This window comes from Pteropus medius, unplaced genomic scaffold, assembly GCF_902729225.1.
Source record: "Pteropus medius unplaced genomic scaffold, Ma_sr-lr_union100, whole genome shotgun sequence".
In the NCBI taxonomy this organism is placed as follows: Eukaryota; Metazoa; Chordata; class Mammalia; order Chiroptera; family Pteropodidae; genus Pteropus; species Pteropus medius.
The window spans coordinates 9,499,623-9,519,750 of NW_024356249.1; the positions used below are offsets into that span (position 1 = coordinate 9,499,623).

The following is a 20,128-nucleotide window of genomic DNA, read 5'->3' on the forward strand; positions in this document are numbered from 1 at the left end:
TCTTTTGCTGTGAGCACTGTGTATAGGTAAAGTCATTCCCCATGCATGGCCACTTATCTTGTAATTGCATGAAGTTATCTTGTTCTTTTCTGTTGTTAAGGGCAAACTAAATTATTGTCTAGTAATTAAAAACTTTAATGAGTTTTAGTATGACCGTAAGAATACCCAACTAGCTAATTATACATTAACTGCCTTCATTTCTAGAAGGTTAATAACAAACCCTATTACCATGTTTTAGCTTGTAACCTTTTAAGGTAAGCAGGGTCATACCAGGTTTGAACGAGAATGACCTCCAGAGAACACCTAAGTAAGGTGGGAAGTGTTTTGAGATTTTCATGGCAACAGGGGATTGTTTTTGATGAACAAGAGCCTGTTTTCTTCATTCTGATCTAAATGGTAGCATTCATCTTCTTCAGATCTCTACACTTCACATACATTTGGGGGAGGGAGCTGTAGTTAGGCAGTAGATGGGAGATGATTTTCAAAGTCAGTGGAATGCTTCAAACTGCCCCATGTTGTAAACTGCACACCTCTGATTGACGATCTAGCACTTGGCAGAACGTATCCGGTATTCCTCCAGATTTCAGTACCCTATATCTTTTACACTGCCCTTTCCCATATAGAACAGAAATACCTGTTTTTAGGTTGGAATTCTTAAAAACTGTAATGCTACCCCTAGCGAGATTAAGTACATCGTGCATATTGCAAAAATTCTTCACATGTCTAAGTACTAATTCTTATTAATAAAAATTCTTACTAATTGCTCTTTTTTTTTTTTTTTGAGAAGTGTTGAAGAAGATGCTTTCTTCCCCCTGCGTGACCCTCTTCTTGAGACCTTATTCTGTCTTTAAGAGACCCCCATGGACTAACATGAGAATGTAACATGAATCTGATGAGTTCAGACTTTTTGTGTATTTTGTCTACACCGAAGACCCTCTCAGTTTAGTAACTGGATGCATTCTTGACTTTATCAGTCTAGCATATTGGTGACTGGATATACATTATTCCATTAGCATGTTAGCATTCAGTAAACCAAACACAGCATGGCAAGCCTTGCGACCAGCTGGTTCTCTGCCATCGTACCACCGAAGGTCTATGTGGTGGTCTGCTTCAGCTCGCCACGTGTGTGCCCCCAGAACATCTATAGAAATAGGCCTTTCCTCATTGAAGGTGGGTTCAAATTAGTTATCTTAGAGAATGTAACTTTTAATCCCAAAGCCATTTCTTCTTTGAAGTCTGTCTGAGGACAACCTTCCTGATTGGCTTTATTCCAGTTCTGCTCAAGGGGATGTCTGTCTGTTAGGGCCTGTTGCTTACCATGTCTTTTTCATACATAACTCCCTGATCACATGCAGTCTGACCCTCTAGTAGAGGGGATATATAGGTTTCTGACTCCTCCCCCTTTGTGGGGGGCAGGGTAGAATTTCACTCTCTTAGTGTTCACAGATGTGAGCAGGAGAAAGTAAAAACCCTCAGATCATTATTAAGATGGCAACTTCTTCAGAGCTGATTGAAGAGTAGAAGAGATCTGTTAATTAACCTAAAATTATTAAATAACTGAAGGAAATCTAGAAATTTTATTTGACCTGTTTCAGTCTTTTTTTTTTAAATTGGCTACAGGTATGTTTGTTTTTTATACATATAGTAGATTCCCATCCCCCCACCCCCCCAAAAAAATCTTGTTGATGAATGAAATGGAATTTTATGGTTGAATTTTATTTTGAACACATACATTTATGACTTGCGTAGCAGTTCATGATGAATTAATTACAATTCCCTGTAAGATGAGCAAAAGTCAAATCAGTGGGATTTTGAGAGGTCAGTGGGATTTTGAAATCCCAGGTGATCCCAACTTATTCAGCCACTAGTTTCCACTATAATGGCCAAAAGCCCAGGGAAAGAGATCCGGGTAAGTTACAGAGCAGATCATCCGTTCTGGACCACTAGAATCAGCTCCTTGTGATGTTTGCCCATCTTTTCACCTCTCTAATTGTGAGCGTCTTCTTGCTCTCCTTTCAGTCCTGCTCCCGCTTGAATTCTAGAAAAGTTAAATACCTTAGGGAGTTGTGGCTAGCTCAGTGATTTTCAACTTGGGAAGCCATAGGTCCTCCTCCAGGGGAGAGGGAGATAGTGAAATATAAGTATGTTTGGATAACACGCTTCTGGAATATTAAGAGTTGTGAAGGAAACAAGAACTTACTCTTGATGAGAAATGACCTGAGTGATTGTTTTTAAGGAAGCTGATTACAAAGGCAAGAGTTTACAGCCTGGAAGGCCAACCGAGGACATGGTTGCTTTGATCCAGGGCTGGAATGATATATTGGGCTTGATGTATGTACATGCCAGGAGAGACAGAAGAGAAACTAGATGCATTTCATTAAGACAAGTAGCAAGTCTGGGAAACTGCCCGATACATGGAAAAAAGGAAAGCCTAAGCATGGTCCTTCCAGATGTTTGGAACCCAAGGAGCAGGGTGTTGGAGCCAGGAAGCAGCAGGGTGTTGGAGGCAGGAATAGGTTTTCAGGGAAATAATGTTAGACATGTCAAGTTTAATGAGACCAGAAATATAAAGAACCAATTAGAAAGATTTGATAGTTACGAGCATAGACTATAGTAAGATGATGAGCTTCCCAGAGTAAGAGTGTACGAGGCTAATTCTTAAAATACAAATACCACAGAATTCACACTGCTGTATAAGTGGCTGATGTCTTTCCAAAGAAGTTTTTCTGTGTTATTTGTTTGACTTTAAAGAGAAGGAGCACAAGGTGTTGGGCATCTAGGGGATAGGAGGAGAATAAGAAAAGGGGGTGGGATAGGTGGCATTTGAGAAGGGAGGAGTGGCTTTGATAGTTCCAGTCACTTGGCTATGCCTACTGTATGATGGTCATGTTTTCTGAGTTACAGGATTTTGGGTGTTAAATCTGAAAAACAAATGAAAATTATGCAAGTTGAAGTCTCTGAGATGACTGCCTGCTTGGTAATTGTGGTTCCTGGTGGGGCAAACCACGTACGCTTTGCACATCCACAGGGTTTTAACCTGAAGTTAGCAGCATGCTTCACAGAAGTTTCTATTTTAATTTTCAAAGGAAATAGAGGAAGAAGTAAAACTTATAGTCACTGGTTTAGAAACAGCCAAGAATAAAATATGAGATGTGTGATTCATCTCCCATTTTCTCCTTTAAGCAATACACCATCTTTTTGTGAGTCACCTGGAATAGGGTGGCTTTAAGAGTTGGTGTTTTTTTTTCCCCCTCAGTGTGACTCATTTTAATTAACATGTATTCCTTGAGGGATATAGGTAGATGAAATTTCTACTCTAAGAAGATGGCATGTTTGTATTAATATTTTAGTCTAGTCCTTTGATGCAGTTTGAAGTCTTATTTTATAGTCATTTTTAGTAATGTGTAATTCTTCCTTGTAAGGAACTGCAGTTTGATACTTCTCTTTTTGCAGATGAAGAAATTGAGATGCAGAGAGGAAGAGACCTGCCCAAGGTCAAAGAGCAAGTCAGTGGAAGGCCTGAGATTAGACTTGTGGTCTTCTAGGTTTTTCATCTGTTGTTCACCACTAAGGAGCCAGCTTCCCTTTTGCTGGAGACAGTTCAGCCTAATGGAATTTGCTCTACCTGATGTCCACAGTGTGTTAGGTGATATTCGTCACTGCCCTCTCTACTCTAAAGCAGCCCTTTAATACCCCTCTAAAATGGATCCACTTTTTCCTGCTCATGATTTAGAATATCTCCACCTGGAGGAAGTGATGGTTACTTAAAGGGTGTGCAGGAAAGGATGACAGGGTCAGGGAGGGCTACGCAACCAGAGCCTCTTCAGCAGCCTCGCCGCCAAGACAGGAATGTTTTCTTGAGCCGAAGAACCCACAGCAGATAGCCTTCTTCCTATCCGATCTCTGGGGATGTGGGGTACATACGTACGGTCAGTAGTGTTTCTTGGCTATGCATGTCTATACACACACATACCAATCCTAAACCAGAATCCCTGGGGTAGGTATGAGACCTCAGCATGCATATTGCGAAAAAAAAAAAAACTCCACAGGTAATTCTGATGGACAAACAGCCAGGATCTAGATTCACCTGAAACCTTTCTCTTGACCGAATGGGGTAAATGATGCTGCTTTTGAGGAGAGATCAGTATGATTTGAATGTTTTTAAAAATTAAATATGAATGTAAATCATTAGTTTATGTGCCTAAATGGAGGTATGAGTACTATAATTTTGTTAATGTGAGCACCGAAAGATCGGGCTGAAGCGTCAGTCCTAATGGACTGCGTTTTGGTAAGTGCTGATTTAGTCCAAGCGTAGGTAAGAGCTGTTTGCTCATCATAAACCATACTCTTCAGGGATCTTGGGACTTCCTTCAAAAATTAAGGCAGACAGCTGTGGAGCCAGCTGATTGTACTTTCTAGATTGGGTGACCCCTGTCTGGCTCGCTCCTTTTCAAAAAGTGGAAGGTTAATGTTTTTTTTTTTTTTAAAAAAAGACTTGAGCTGATGTTTTTATTACCTACAGTTCTAGGAGAAAATGTTCATTGTGATGAATTTTTTCAAAGTTGAGTATCTTTATTTCATTTTTGGTTTAAAGTTTAGGTTTCTTCTGCCAGCATATTACCTTGAAAGACTTTGTGTACATCTGCATGTTTGAGAGACGTTTCTTTGGGGAGGATCTTCTTGGTGTAATATCTACTCTACTCTGTTAGCCACTTTCAGGAATGCTTTGTTACTTTAACATCCTGGCCTTCAAAAGCTGTCATCTTCACCCAAAACCGGGCTGCATACTTTTCCTTTTCTACTCTTCCGTTTTACAAGTGTAACACTGCACATCTGTAAAATGGATCCAAAGTATATTATTGCGGGAGAGAGTAGGCACAGGAAGGAAGAACCAATAATTGAGGGTTGTTTTATTTGTGTGGAACGAACACCTAGGCACAGTCATTTATTGGTAGCTTGGAAAAGTTAAACATAGTGAAGAAGGGTATAAAATCTCTTCCTGGACCATATGAAACACCTAGTTATGAAACGTTTTCTGTAATGTTTCTTGAGTACCGAAGCACTTCTGAATGTTAGTTAAAGTGAATAAAACCGAAACCAATGTTTTCTAAAAAGGTTTTGCTATTCGATAGGAACACTCAACTGCTAGTCTTTCCAAGCGGCTCCTGTGTGAGGACGTGGCAGGAGAAGCCCCCAGTTCACTCTGTGCGGGTGGATCTGTGAATGACCGTGGGTTACTTCCTGTGGCTGAGCCACTTGAAAACAAGCACACTGCTTCTGTGAAACGTCAGGCAGTTCAGCCACAGAAATGCCTGAAACACGTAGAGACCATCCTGCTGGCCTTGAACTTGTGAGAAAGGAAAACTTTGAGGAGGGGGGTGGCCATCTCTGAAGGTGTATGATTTTGATGCAGAGAGGTGGGGAGCTTATGCCATCATGAAAGTTAAGGACAATATTCATTTTATCCGTTAACAGAGTCAGCATAGTGGATAGGCCCAGATTTGAAACCCAGCCCTTTGGGCAAGTTACTTACCCCTCTCTGCTTCAATTTCCCCATATGCGAAACAGATAGCAACGGTACCTTCCTCATTGCTTATAGTGAAATTAAGAGTGTGTATGTAAAGTGTCGACGAATGCCTGGCTTGTAGTAAGTGCTGTGTGAGTATAAAGCGTTGCTGCTGCCATTACTGTTTCTATTATTAGTGTTGCTGTAACTCAGTTAACTCTGTTCTGGGATCATGTTCAACTGGGGAAACTTCTACACCCCTTGTTTTTTTCTTTCTTATTTACCTTTTGGCATTTTTTTTACCACTGCCTTAATAATCTGCCCACCCAAGGATAAAGAAAGGAAAAGAAAAATTTTTCAGACTTGTCATGTTTTATTAAATATGTCAAATATATGCAGAAGTAGAAAGGATACATTTATAAGAAAATGCTATTTTTAAAGGCTAAAAATAGTAAAGTCACTTGAAGTGTGGAAAGTAGAAATTACAAGCCTGTTGTCTTGACATAATTTAAGTATTCTCTGTACACAAACTGTACACAGTTGTACTTCTAGAGAACATACCATTTTATGGACTTTCTCCACTTAGCTTTAGAGCATAAGCATTTTTCTCTGTCCCTTAGTCTTTACAAATAGTTCTCAATGGTTTTGTACCATGAATAATTGGTTTGTGTCCTTTTAAAAACAATTATAACAGCAGTGAAAATCTTAATGCAGATGGTTGGGGGTTATCTTAGAAGATGATTTTGGGGTCTTTTTGCTGTTTTGATTAAGAATCTCTGCATTTGTTTTCTGGTACATGAGAATCTTACTGTATAATGTGGTTCTTTGGGAAGTCAGCTTTATGAAGGTGAACCAGCTTCAGTCCATGTCTTGGGGTTAAAGGTAAACTTGCTGTGTGTTAGTATCTCTGCATGAGGATAGGACCGTGCCAGCTGTCATGGGACTCTCCATTACATCACATTCTAGACCTCAGCTCTCCAGTACAGGATCTACTAGCCACATATAGTTATTTAAACATAATTAATGAGAATTAAATAAAGTGAAAGATTCAGTTCCTCATAGTCACACCAGTTATTTTTCACATGTTCAGTAGCTCCGTGTTGGACAGTGAAGGTGCAGAACATTTTCGTTATAGCAGAAAGTTCTGTTGAATAGTGCTGCTCTCGCTTGCTCTCTGACTGCTCAGTTCCTTAACCTTACGGTGACAAGGAAGAGCCACCTATTTCTAGAGTTTTCTATAGCAGACATTAGCAAACTTTGGCTGCCCGTGTTTGTATATAAAGTTATATCGAAACAGAGCGGCACCATTTGTTTACCTGCTATCTGTGGCTGCTTTTCTGCTACAGCAGCAGAGCTGAGGGTTGAGTAGCCATGGCAGTGACCGAATGTGGCCCATGAGCCTGAAGTATTCACTCTCCCTTTATGAAAAGTTTGCCCCAACCCCTTTTATCAGACCAACGTTTCTCAGCCTCATCACTGTGGACATTATGGTCCATGTAATTATTGTTTTGAAGGGCTGTCCTGTTTGTTCACTGCAGGATGTTTAGCAGCATCCCTGACCTCTACCCACTAGATGCCAGTAGTACCACCTGCCTCCCTAACCCACCCCGTCATGACAAGCAAAAATTTTTTCAGATATTGCCAGATGTCCTCTGGGGAGCAAAATCACCCCTGGCTGTGCAACCGCTACTCTAAAATGATGTCGCTAATACGCTTATTCTAAAATTACATATATAAAGAGCAGAGTAAAAGTCGTTTTTATGCTACATATATCAGCGTTCCTCCAGAAACACAAATGTTTCTTGTAACTTACGGAGTAATTAGACTTAGGGCAGAGAAGTGGGAGCGCTGAGGTTCCACAGTCACTGCCTGCTGAGGAGCAAATAGGATGGAAGCTGTGGTGTCTCTGATGGGGACATGTGGTTTATTTTACTGGTTTGCAGGGCCTGCTTGATGAAACTGGGTGGCGGGCTGCAAGGTTTTAACTGTATATAGATGTCATCTGGCAAGAAGGGAATCGATAAATATTTATGATAGCGATTATTAATAAATGTAGTGACTTGGTACTTATCTGTCTTATTTATGATTTTGAGTAGTCCATATAAGTTTCTACCCTCATTACCCAGAATAATTGAAAAACTAGTAATATTTACCTCCATTAGAAGTTACGAGAATTGAATTAAATGTCAAGGCCTATAAAATCCTATTCAGTGCTTTTAAGAACTGGCACTTGAAAACTTCAGAGTTGGGATTTTCAAAGCTGTAGAAAAGGGCGATGTTAAGAGACTGCTCATTTTTTAAGAACGTGGAGGGCTGCAGGGTGTGGGGGCACAAGTTTTAATTATTAAGCAATGTAGTATTTCTCAATTTAGAAAATAAAGTGAATTAGAATTGGGACAGTTGCCTTTCACAGTGAGTACCAGGTATACCTTTATCTGGTACTTCAAATTAAAATTAAATTTTAAAATGTTTTTAAATTGGTATTGAAAGGAATATGTAATGTAAGTCACATGTAATGGAGTACTACACTTTTATGGAAAAACTTCCGTGTGGTTAAATATCTAGGAAGGTAAGCAGTTTTGACTACTGATCAAGTGAATTTTAGGTGAACTGGCTTGTTCTGTGCATGATGTATTTCTCTTTGTTTTTTCAGATCTTACCAATATATTTGAGTCCTTCCTGCCCCAGTTGTTGGCCTATCCCAACCCAATAGATCCTCTCAATGGTGACGCTGCAGCCATGTACCTCCACCGACCAGAAGAATACAAGCAGAAAATTAAAGGTAAGGAGGCAGATAGTTTAACCTGGAGACAGAAGAACTAGCCTATGTGGTTCTGAGGGTCGGAGACAACCTTCGCAAGGCTGGAGGTACCAGCAAGGAGGAAGGAAAGGCATGAGAAGGAGCCAAAGGAAAGACGAGGAAGTGGGAGGCTCACTCTTGGGTAGTATTTAGATGTAACCCTTCCACAAATCCCTCTGGACGCCTGCCCCAAGAACCTTTGCCTTCATTTGCCTTCCTTTGTCTTGTAAAATTAGAAAATTGGGCTTGAGAATAAAGTATTAATTGAAACATATAATCTCACATTTGTTTATCATCGTGGCCCTTAAGGAAAGCAATTAACTTTGGAAGTTGGGAAATAATTGCCAAATTCATCATTAGACTTTTTTTAAAAAATTATATCATTTTACCTATTGAATTTTTAAAAACCCAGCTGGCTTCTTTTCCCAGCTGATTTGCTTTTACTTTGGGAAGTTTACGTCTGGGCACATTCCTCCCCTACTGCAAATACCTGGCCCCAGGGCCGTTGTTAAACAGTTTACATGCTAATGGGGCATGGATTTCATAAAAAGGAATATGTAGTTGCAAAAGAACATTGAAAGCTTCACACAGCTTTACCCAGTGTTCATCACGTTGTCCTCGTTATCTCTGTATGCTTGAGAACTTTCATAGTGAAAAGTCTAAATTCATAAAGTCCCACCAAAAAGGAAAAGAATTCGAAGTCCATGGAAACAGGCCTGTTCTTCCTAACAAGTGGAAGGCGTTGATAGCTACCCAGTTTCTAGCATGACTTGCCCATCTGCACAGCAGTTCAGAACATCAACTTCTGCAAAGTATGTGGCCCCTCGGATACATTCGCCAGAGATGGCAATAGACATAATTTATGAGAGCTCGAAATTATATAGGTCTTCACTCTTACCTGTGCAGGCGTGAGACAGACGGAGCATTTGGGCTGCTGGTTGAGCATGGTTTTCCTTTTCTTTGTTTCTCATTCTTCCGTCTCTCTAGAGTATTATTCGGTACTTTCGTTGAGATAAAGTAGAAATGAAGCTACTCTAATTAATTTTCTGAGGTCTCAGGTGCTTTGCAAATTAATATCTAATTTATGCAGCAGAATATCTACATAGCCAAGCAAATGTGTATTTCAAGAAAAAGGCAGTCAGTTTCAACCAGATAAAATTCTGTTATGAGACTGTATTAAAAATTTGACAAAGGAATCACTTAACAGTGTCTGCAGCCCACAGATATCTCGGTGCAGAGCATATTCCTATAGTTCTTACATTCATTATGCCTCAGCAATTTAACACTATTCCTGTTTTAGAACATATCTGCTACAGTACCAATTACAAAAGGAACCCAACCTACATTTTTATCTCGGAACGGCTAGCTCTAGCTTTCTGAAATGTTAATGTTGGCAATCATTTTGTCTTAGCAGTCTGAGAAAATCATGGCTGTCAGACCTAAACACACCCCATCTTCTAGCTGTACATTTGTGTGTGTGTGTGTGTGTGTGTGTCCCCTCATCTTTGTTCCCTCTTCAGAGAAATAAGAGATGTCCTGTCTTGTGTCTTGTTTCTCAAACCCAGTCCCCCGACCATGTGACCTTATTCTCCCATTTATCCCCTTCCTTCTGATTCCTCCTCTATCCTCAAACTATCAGAGGGATCCCCATTTTAGAAGACTTTATCTGCTCCCATGGACTCCTTTAGGAGTCTTGCTATTTTTTTTCTTTACTTTTCAAACTTCTTGCTTCCTTGCCTTAAACTCCTAAGGTCTAGTTTGTTTCCATCTCCTCTATTCAATCTGTGATCTCATTTCTTCCTAACCTTTTGGACCCTTCTCAAGACCCGTCTTCCTGGACCTCTCTGCAGCTTTGGTATTTTACCTCTTACCTTTCTGAAAACTTTCCTCATTCCATTCCTAAATGTGATACTGTCTTTACCCATTCAGTCCTTCAGCCCCCTGCCTCCTCCTCGACCCCTTGGGAAGCCTCTTCACCCTTTACAGCTTTAGGTAATCCTCTCCAGGTGGATGATTTCCAAAAACGTGTGTCTGGGGGTGACCTCTCTCCCAAGCTGCCCACTGGGCATTTCCATGTCTAATGTCACAGGTCAACGTATGGCCTTTTTTTTTACCATGAACATTGGCATTCATATTGAGTCGATGCTGTTTTATCTTGTAAATATTGAACAGCCTGTAGGACGAGACATCATAGAGCTGTCTGAAGATATGTCATTTCCCTGCTCGAAAACCTTCTCTGAGTGGCGTCTTAGCCTGCCATTCCAGGCCCTCTGCTACTGCATGGTGTGACATCTTTGCCTTTACTCCTCTAATGTGTGACGATCAACTTAGATGAGTTTCAGATACCCAGCTATGTTCACTTCCTTAGTTAGGGAAAATTTCAACCCTACTGAAAAACAGAGTAACTTGACCATGTACCCATCATCTAACTAGAGCGAAACCTGTACATTTTGCCTTACTTGGCGTCAGGATTTTTTTTAAAGAAAGAAAACAAACATAGTTTTTTCTTAATGTTGTGTTTTAACATCCCAGCCACTCCTTTCTCCCTCTTTGCTTTTGGCGGTGCTATCTGTGCCTTTCCCCTGGAATGGCATCTACTATGTGGCAGCTGACAGAACTCCTTCAAGGGTCAGCGCAGATGTGACTCCTGGGCTCTCAAGGGGCTGGAGTCCCTTCCTACACATTTCCCTCTGATGGCACTTAGCAGCTCACTGCCGTTTCTCTTCATGTTTCTTCTGCTCATTAGTGACCACGCTTTTCATTTCTCCTGAAAGGCCTTATCCTAGTGAACCTTAATACATATTTATTTCCTTGAGTATACTTAAGGCTGATGATATCAAATTAGTGTCAAAGAACAATGTCAGAGTGCAACAACTTCTTTCTACGAAGGAAGAAACAAAGTACCCAGCCCATTAGAGAGTAAAAGTAAAATTTCTAAGGCTTTCATAAACGCTTCCCTCTAAAAGGTAAACTAAAATCAGTTCTTACCGAGTCAGGGGCTTTTTTAAAATCCCATCTCAGCATAAAATTTTATTGTGAATTCGTTAAAACTCTAAGAATTCTGCAAACTTTTCTTGTGAAGTGCCATGTTTGACTACATATGGTCTCTGTCACCTACTTTTTTTTTTTTCTTTTTTCTTTTTTTTTTTTAAAAAACACCTTTAAAAATGTAAAAAATATTCTTAGCTAGGGTCCCTGCACTAAGTTATTCAAACTTGGCAGGCCTGTTTGGCCATTTACCTTCCTTTCCTCTTCATTTAGTCCCTATAATTCCGAGGGAAGAAAAACAAAGCTTAGGGAAATAAGGGTGTTTTTCTTCTACTGGCATTATGAATAAGATTCTAAATGTCTTGTCTCTCTATATTATGTATAGGCTATTTACTTGAGAACAGTGTTCACTTAGAGATTTTAGGAGCAAATTTAGTTTTTTTCAGCAGTTCTTAAAATTTTTTTCAGCCAGCAGATTCAGCCTAGGCTGTAGCGGCATAAATCTTGAGGTAAATAATACATGGTTAAGTCAGTCAGGCTAGCTGTGTCTCCAGATAGCATCTCATTCCTGAGCAGATTGAGAGACTTTATACCAGCTGCTTCAAAAACCTGATAGGCAGGATCTGTTTAGACTAAAATCTATTCCTAAAATAATAGATTTGGGCCGATTATATTTATATAACTACAAATCTAAAAGTGATGGGGGATTCCCTTATAGATTACTGTGGACTTATAACTAGTCAAGTGCTATCTGGGAGTTGAGTAATTTTATGAACTTAGAACGTAAAAAGCATGTTTTGGAGGAGGGCAGCCATATTGGTAAACCAACAAGGAAAGAGAAGGTGCCCTAGCTGGAGGACTGGAGGCCGTTTAACACCAGTCATCATCCTGGGTGTCAGCTGGCCTTCCTATGCTTTGCAGCTGAGGCGGGGTGGCTGGCTGCCTTGTACTCCTCCACCTGGTAGGTGTTCATCTATCTGGGAGGTGATGGCCCAAGGGAGTTCTAGGGTGCTGATGCAGTGTATTTATTCCCCTGCAGATTGCGTGTTCTGCTTTGCCTCTCTTAATAAGGGGGCAAAATGCATAAACTCCAGTCTTCCTATGGGACTTTCCCCTTAGCTTTCACGGCCACAGCTGTCATCTTTGTTACCCCCTGGCACGTAAGGAAAGTTTGAGCCTCCCTGGGGCCTGTCAGCTTTGGGGTTGCTGAAGCACATGCCTTCCTGCTCACTGCCTCTGCATTTTCTTTATCCCCACCCCACCCCCCTGTGCAGAGTACATCCAGAAATACGCAACGGAGGAGGCACTGAAAGAGCAGGAAGAGGGCACCGGTGACAGCTCGTCGGAGAGTTCTATGTCTGACTTTTCGGAAGATGAGGCCCAGGATATGGAGTTGTAGTAGAAAAAGCACCTGCTTTTCAGAAAGACTATTATTTCCTAACCATGAGAAGCAGACTATAATATTCATATTTAAACAAAGCAATTTTTTTTATTACTAAACAAGGTTTTTATGAATAATAGCATTGATATATATATATTATATATCACCCTTTAGATCTTGATTTCTTGGTCATTTCTCAACCTGAGGTGCATAGCATATTCCCACATTCCATTTTGGTAGCAATATGCGGTCCGAATGCATGCATTCATAAGTCCATTTGGCCAAGTCAGCCTGTGTGCTACTGAACTGTCAAAAGAAATAGCCGCTCTGATAGATAGACACGAGTAAAAATAACAGGAAAAAGTTGCTTCTTTTATCGATGGTTCCAAAGAAACAAACCAAACCAACCAGCTCTTGGATGTGAAGATAGAATAGTGCTTTTTTTGAAATGGAAAGGAAAAATTGGGGAGGAAAAAGCCTGCTGTGGGAGCATTTAGAGCCAGCCACGTCAGAACCAGAGCTGCTCCTTCCTGTGAATCCTAGGTGGCCCCATTTCTGTGGAGTAACAGTATAAAACAGGGAGCTAATTGGAGTATTGAAACTTGAAACCATTTTTTGACTCGGATTTTAAGTACATTTTTATATGTAGGTTCCTGCCCTTCTCGCTACCCGGCCCTGCAGCCACGAGCGTTTGCTTGGAGAACCTCTGGGGAGCGCTTTCTGCACCTGATTCTTTCTCGTGGGGGTAGAGCTTGTGATCCAGACCCTTTTTGAGAGGACAGGACAGGAAGAGAGAAGTGCCCGGGAAGATGTTTCTGCTCATCCAGCACTCGCAGAGGCGCAGCCTCGTCCTGCCGTTGGCCACGTCGAGACTGCCACCCTGGACTAAGCTTTACCTTTGAGGGTTGCCGTGGGTTACTTTTGTTTTGGGGGTTATTTTGGTGTGTGTGCGTGTGAATTGTGCTTAGACAGGTTGCACGTTTAATCTTCACCTACCAAGAGATGGCCTCCTCACTGGACAGCCGCTCGGTGGACTGTTAGACTCGGGAAGAAGACCCGTCTGGTGGCTGTGACTTCTGGGTACTCTCATTCACGTTTTGGTTTTGTTTTCCTTCTGCTGCTGCTCTTGGCAGCAGCCTGGGCATCATCTGCTTGTGGGAGTGGGAAATGGGTATTTTAGACCCAACACACATTCTAAATTTCAATGAGTAATAATTGGAACAAATAAAGATTCTTGTACCCAAAGTGACTCTACGTGGGAAAACAAACAGCTTTTTTCAGAGGATGAGTGAATAGGAGGAAAGGATTCAGAAATATGATGTCGTAGTAAAATAGGTTTTGAAGGAAGAAAATCTCTCCTGTGTGTGGTAGGAGGAAATCAGTTTAAAATGCCTGCTAATCAAATGTTTATTCGGCTAACCATACGTCCAGGTTGCTGGCAGAGTTTCCTTCCAGTCCGAGTGTTGCCCGCTGCATCTGGAGAACTCCAGGCAGCACCTCTGTGTTCTTTCTGTGCCGCAACCAATAGGGCAGGAACAGAATCAGCCAATCCTAAAACCTTCTACAGACCGTTTTTGAATGTCCCACTGGGATAATTTTAATTTTTCTTTCTGATGTGTGTTTTTAGTTTAGAAGTGCTATATTCCACAAGATTTGAGTCAGTGAGGTTGGAAGATATCCTATCTTTTTTTTTTTATTCAAAAAGCACAATCAATCTTTTCTTTGAAAATCTATATAAAGTACAACTTGCTTTTGGCATGATTATTTTCCTAAATAAAAAAGATAAAGAATTTACTTATTTTATGTTAATTACGGGCATGAAGCAAAGGGTTTTCTTTAAAAAAAAAAAAAAAGTGCAGTTACGTAGGGCTGTGGTTAGTTAACCGTACTGAGTTATCTATCTAGCATTTGTGGCTTGTTGGAAGGGTAGTATTAACTATTTAACATGTCATGGTGTACTTTAACTCTTATCTAGCACGTTGTCTTCTCGTTGCTTCGGGGGGGAGGGGCTCTCTGGCACTGTCTGACGTGCTTACCTGCGGACTTGGCAGTTTGCTGTGCTATAGCCGTTACTGTAGGTGCGACTTAGGGTAGGCTTAAAGTGCTGGGTGGTGATTTGAGTTCAAACAATAAAAAATTGTATTTTTTCAATATTGTATAAACAATAGTGTTCTAAATACCTTTCGAAAAATAATGTCTAGATAATAATTGCTTTAAATCTTGTCCAAAAAACTAGTATAACCAAGTTGAGGGAAGGTATGTGAGCAGTGCCACAGCTCTGTTCCCTGACCGCATCTATGTTTCTCTGACAAAGACATCAGCTTGCCTGCTACCGAGAGCGCCAATAGCAGAAATGTGCGAATTCCCAAATAAAGATTTGGGTGGGGGAGGGGGGGCAGGGGTTAAGGAGCAGATCCGTGTGTGGTTGCTGTGTGTTTCCATCCAGGTCTGTGTGGTGAAGGTGTACTTAGGCTTCTCTTTTAGCACTGGAAGCTTCTGGAATTGCTACCCAAATGACGCTGTACTTTCATTCTGTGCAAGCCTATCTCATCTGGGCACTAACCTTGGTTCCGTGCATGTTTTTGGCTTTGTGTGGGTCTTCTCCTCTCCACTGTGAAATCGACTTTTGATCAGTTGAACAGAATCCCTTCCTGTGCTAACTTTTGTCCCTTCCCTGTACCTGGGAGAGGTAGGTGTAGGAGACCATACTTACAGGTACAGAGGGAGCTGGAAGAAGGCCTGGCTGTGAATCTGGGGCCTCTGGGCCCCTAACTGATGGCAGAGTAAGGCTGAGGCAGGGGTGTCAACAATGCCAAAAGCTTTTCCAGATTGTCCCATCACGACGCTCAGAAAAGCATCTGGAGCCCCTTGGAAAGGCTGAACGTTACTGCTTTTAAAAGGTGGTGGTGGTAAGTTGGAATTGCTTCTGGCAGTTTTCTTTCCTTCCTTTTAGTACCCATAGGTTTTGAAATTCTACTGGTAGTTGACCAGCGCAGGCCATTCTTCGCCCTTGTTCAAACGACTGAGCTCGCACTCTCGCCAAACGCTGACAAGCAAGGTGGCTGCGGCAGCCCCAGCACCGCGCCTGGTGGGCTGCAGTAGGCGGTACCAGCCTCGACGCTGGCATTTTTGCTCTTTTTAGTCTTCAATCTCAGTGCAGTTTCAACCAGCATTTTATACTAGTGAGAATTATCAGAAGTTGCCATGTACCTAACATTATTCTTCCACTTCAAAAGCTGTTCTAATTGCCAAGTGGCTGATCTAAGCTCCTGGAGAGTGTCTCCCCTCGAAGGAATTTTTTTCTCTCAAAAGGCTCCCTGAAGCCCGAGTTGGCCTTGGCTGGACACTCGCCTCCTATTGGGATGGCTGCGAATCATGAAAGACATCCCCCACCAGCCTCCATGGGTCAGGTTCTAGACACCGAGTTTCTGGGAACTAGGGTTTGATTTTAAATGGCGTGCAACCCTTCTCTGTTCTAGGGACTCAATTAGAAGAGTGAAAGTCATTAACAGAAGTTAGCAAGAATTTTATTTCATCACTTTCTGACTGGGTTCACAGCCTTGTTGACAGAAATCAAATCATTTCTGATTGGGCGCAAAGACCTGCGTATCTGGACTTCTGAATCCATGTTCATATTTTCTGTGGCCACTGAACACCTTGGCGGTCCCATTAGGGATGGGCTGGAGTGGAGGCCCCTTGGGGAAGAAGGAGTTAACAGCCCTCAGGTGTGCGGGTTCTTCACTCACCTGAAGAAGGGCCAGGACTCTTAATTCAGCAAATACTTGTCTTGGCTGTGGGCTTGGGAAGAAATGGCCATTATTTACTGATTGTATTTGGTACATATTGTGTGATACTTGAAGAGATAAAAGGGACTTACCAGCCCTTCATTGAAATCTAAGCTTTTTATCACTTATTTTTTCCTCGCCCTATCTCCCTTCCACCTTTTTCCTTGCATTGTGATGATCTAGTGGGCACTTCTGTCAACAGGACAAATGCCTCCTCTGACTATAACCTCTTAATAGTTGTGTATAATGAAAACTGTAAACTTTTTTAAATAAAATGTGTATATACCTTGGCAAATGGCTGGACCTTGATGAATAAGCCGATAGCCTCCGTGATTACTTAGCCTGTTTTTTTTTTTTTAAAACGTCCTCCCTGTTCACCTGGCTTCTCTGAGTAGCAGACTTTTTTTTTTCTTTTCTACCAAGAAGCTCTTAGAAGGCAGACAACTGGGTAAGTTTGGGGAGTGTCACGTGTAGGCAGTAATAACCAAGAGGCCTTGCCTACAGCGTCCTGTCCCTGTACCCAGAGTGGCAGGTGACTGCTGGCTGGCTGTAAACAGGACCGGCTGTGAAGCTTCACCAGGGCCTTAAAAAGCCATCTTTTCTGTGAAGTCTTGTAGCCTGAAGGACCCCACTTACTTCCAAGTGGATCAGCAGATTGGGCTCCCATGTTACTGTTAGCTAAACCTTCTAGACCCTGTTAACTGATGCTGAGCAAATGGTACCTACCCTCTTGGCCTGGAGTTCACAGACAGTGCAGCTTCCTGCCGGAGGCCAGTCTGCCTCAACAGGTGTGCCAAGTGCCATCCTCAACCAGAGTGGGGAGAGCAGTGGGCATTGCATCTGAAGCTGCAATTTCAATTCCTTCCTAAAACACATGCCCTCAGTGGCCACCAGATGGCGATGTTGCTTAGTTTATTGGAGAAGCTACTTGTGCTAGATTTTGTCAAAAGACCCTTAAGACAAGTTTTCCTTTCGTCATATGTTATTCCCCCAGCTCTCCACTGTTTTATTCTCTTCATTCATATCCCACAGACCTTTTTCTTCCCCTTGCTACATCGTGATGTGGTCTCCAGTGGGCCCAGCTCTCTATCAGGGAGAAGGAGGGTAAGGCCACCTAGGAACTGTGCTCTGGTGTGAATAACACCTCAGTCTCCTGTGGCAAGTAAACCCTCAGGCTGCCCTGGCTGCCTCCAGCGTTCAGAAGCAAAACGTTCTACAGGCTCTTTGCACGTGGGCCTCACTGACCCCTCAGCCAGGGGCGTAGTGGACCAAAGGACTGACCAGTGCTGGGAGTTCTAATACCATCTCTCTCATTAGCTGTGCAGTCTCCAGCTCTGCAGCCTCAGGTTCATCTGTAAAATAAAGTTCTCTAATTTGGTAGGTTCTCACTGACACTGTGACTCAGAACTCCATCCAGGCTCTGAAACAACATATCACGAGACACACTGTCCTCAGAAGAGATGATTGTATCAAGCCAAGAAATAACCAGGTTTCAGGATTGCAGGTTAGAGTGTTTGGACCCAAAGAGTTTTGGGAGTTTCAAGCATCTATTTTCCAGCCGAAAGGAGAATTAAGAGGTATATGGGTCACGTGAACAGTCATTGTTGATCTCTCACAAGGCACCTGCTGTACAAACTGCTCGAGGAGTCCCAGTGCGTTCTGTGGGGCTTGGGGCCCCTCGCCCATCAGGAATCTCGCCCAACGTCATTCTTAACCTCTCAGCCTCAGTGCAGTTGCTTCCTGAGCCGGTGGCTCTCCACTGCCTGCCTGAGGCATTGCCCCTTTACTGAGAAGGGGGACCTGGGTTTTCCGAGGCATATTCTGGGAAAAAAAGTTGTGGGCTCAGCACCCAAGAATGTTTACTCCCCTTAAACTCTTTTGCCATCTCTGAAGGCTGCTCTCTATCCTGGGAATGAGCTTCTGTGACACCGAGCACTGGTGTTTCCTGCACCTCACCCAGAACTAGGGCAAAGAGGATTTGTCTGGCCCTAGGCCCTGGAGCCACCTGACAGACTGACCAACCTTGCTTAATAAGCCCACAGGCTTCTCAGGCACTCAGATCCCCGGATGAGCCCAGGACAGTCATACCTTGGGCCAAACCTGCTCTCCAGTGCCCTGTATCGTAGAGTCTGTGCACCCAGGCCTTCCTGGAACTGAAGAATTATCTTGACGGGGGTCAGTGCTAGAAGGTAAAGTACACAGGAGCACTTTTCCCCTTGCTCTGTGCGTGAGGTATGTGTGTGTGTGCATGTGTGTGTCTATAATCATGTTTATTTTTGAAAAGGGCTGGCACTTCTGTGGACCTAGGTTCCTCAGAGGGTTTTTTTTTGAATTAATTTTTTTTTTATAGTGACATTGGTTAACGAAATCCAGTAAGTTTCAGCTCCTCAGAGGTCTTTGGAACTCAACCTTTGCTCCTAGAACCTGATGTCAACTGGTCAGCATGGCAAGAACAGACTTGAGCTCCCTAAAGGAAAAAGCGTTCCGGCTGCCAGTTCATTACCAGTTAACCCTGAGAAGGGCTGCTGGACAGCCATAGGGTTTGGCCTTCAGGCCTGTCTCACCTTCCCTTCCTGTGGCCCCTGCCAGCTAAGTCATCCAGCACAGAGCCAGCAGCTCCCTTGGAGAAGCTTCAGCTCAGATCTGTTCTCTGCAGCTCTATAAACAATGAATCAGGTGCCTGCTACAGTCCACTGATGTGCTTTTAAAAGATGCACTTCTGCAGATTTCAAAAAAATTATGTGCTGGTAGCAAATCAGCATTCCAGAAACATGAAGGTCTTCTGTAATGCCCTCCTCCAGAGAGAACCATCATTCCTGGCCAAAGAGGGCTTCCCCCTGTGACGGTCACATTGGCCTGGGAGCCCCTGGGAAAGTAGACCAGGATCCAGCCCTGTTTCACATTAACTGCTTGTGAGGCTTCAAGAGGCTTGGGCACACAGTGAGTGGCACAGTCCATGCAGGAACCCAGGTCTTCAGGCCAGAGATGAGTGTTCTTTGCACGAGCTCATGCTGTGCCAATCCCGGTGCCCATCCAACACCCACTGGGGCTGTGGCACTGGTACTGTGTGAGCCTGCCATCTGGGGCTCCTGTGAGATGCCTCTGGGTTGACCCTGTGAGCCTGGCTGACTCCTGCCCTCGTGGGCTTGGTCCCCACATACATCCCCATTTCCACTGCTATCAGTGTCCCCAACCTCTGTGACCCACAGTGGAGTCAGAAAATAAAACTCAGATTTAGCCCAACCCACTCCCTAGAGCAGAAATATAGAAATAGAATTCTATTTACCTAATTAAAAACTTTTTTTAAAGACAAGGTAAAATTAATGTTTTTAAATTCAGTTTATCCAAAATTTCAGTGTATTTAAAAACGAGTATTTTACTTATTTTTACAACTCTGAAATCCAGTGTGTACTTTACACAGCACACCTCAATTTGGACGCTACATTTTCAACGTTTAAAGTCACGTGCAGTCCTACCAAAAAGTTGTTACAGAAAAATTTACACTGTTTTTAAATCTAAAGTTAAATAAGATGAAAAATTCGGTTTCTCAGTGGCCACACTTCAAGTGGTCACTAGCCAGATGTGGCTGTGGCCGCCTACTGGGCGGTGCAGTGGAGCAGGAATTTTTAGAAGCAAATACATCACAAGAGCGACTTTCATCGCGGATT

The 20,128-nt window shown here is 42.6% G+C and overlaps 1 protein-coding gene across 3 annotated transcripts in view; it reads left to right on the forward strand.

Annotated features, from left to right (window-relative positions):
* The window catches only part of UBE2H (ubiquitin conjugating enzyme E2 H), a 90,603-nt gene extending 73,853 nt beyond the window's left edge, over positions 1-16,750 (forward strand). For all 3 annotated transcript variants that reach the window (XM_039860866.1, XM_039860865.1, XM_039860867.1), the window contains 2 exons: positions 8,160-8,288; positions 12,569-16,750. In XM_039860866.1, the coding sequence (XP_039716800.1) occupies positions 8,160-8,288; positions 12,569-12,693 (254 nt within the window). In that variant the 3' untranslated portion in view covers positions 12,694-16,750. The remainder of the gene's footprint in view (positions 1-8,159; positions 8,289-12,568) is intronic.
* Positions 16,751-20,128: the final 3,378 nt, after the last annotated feature.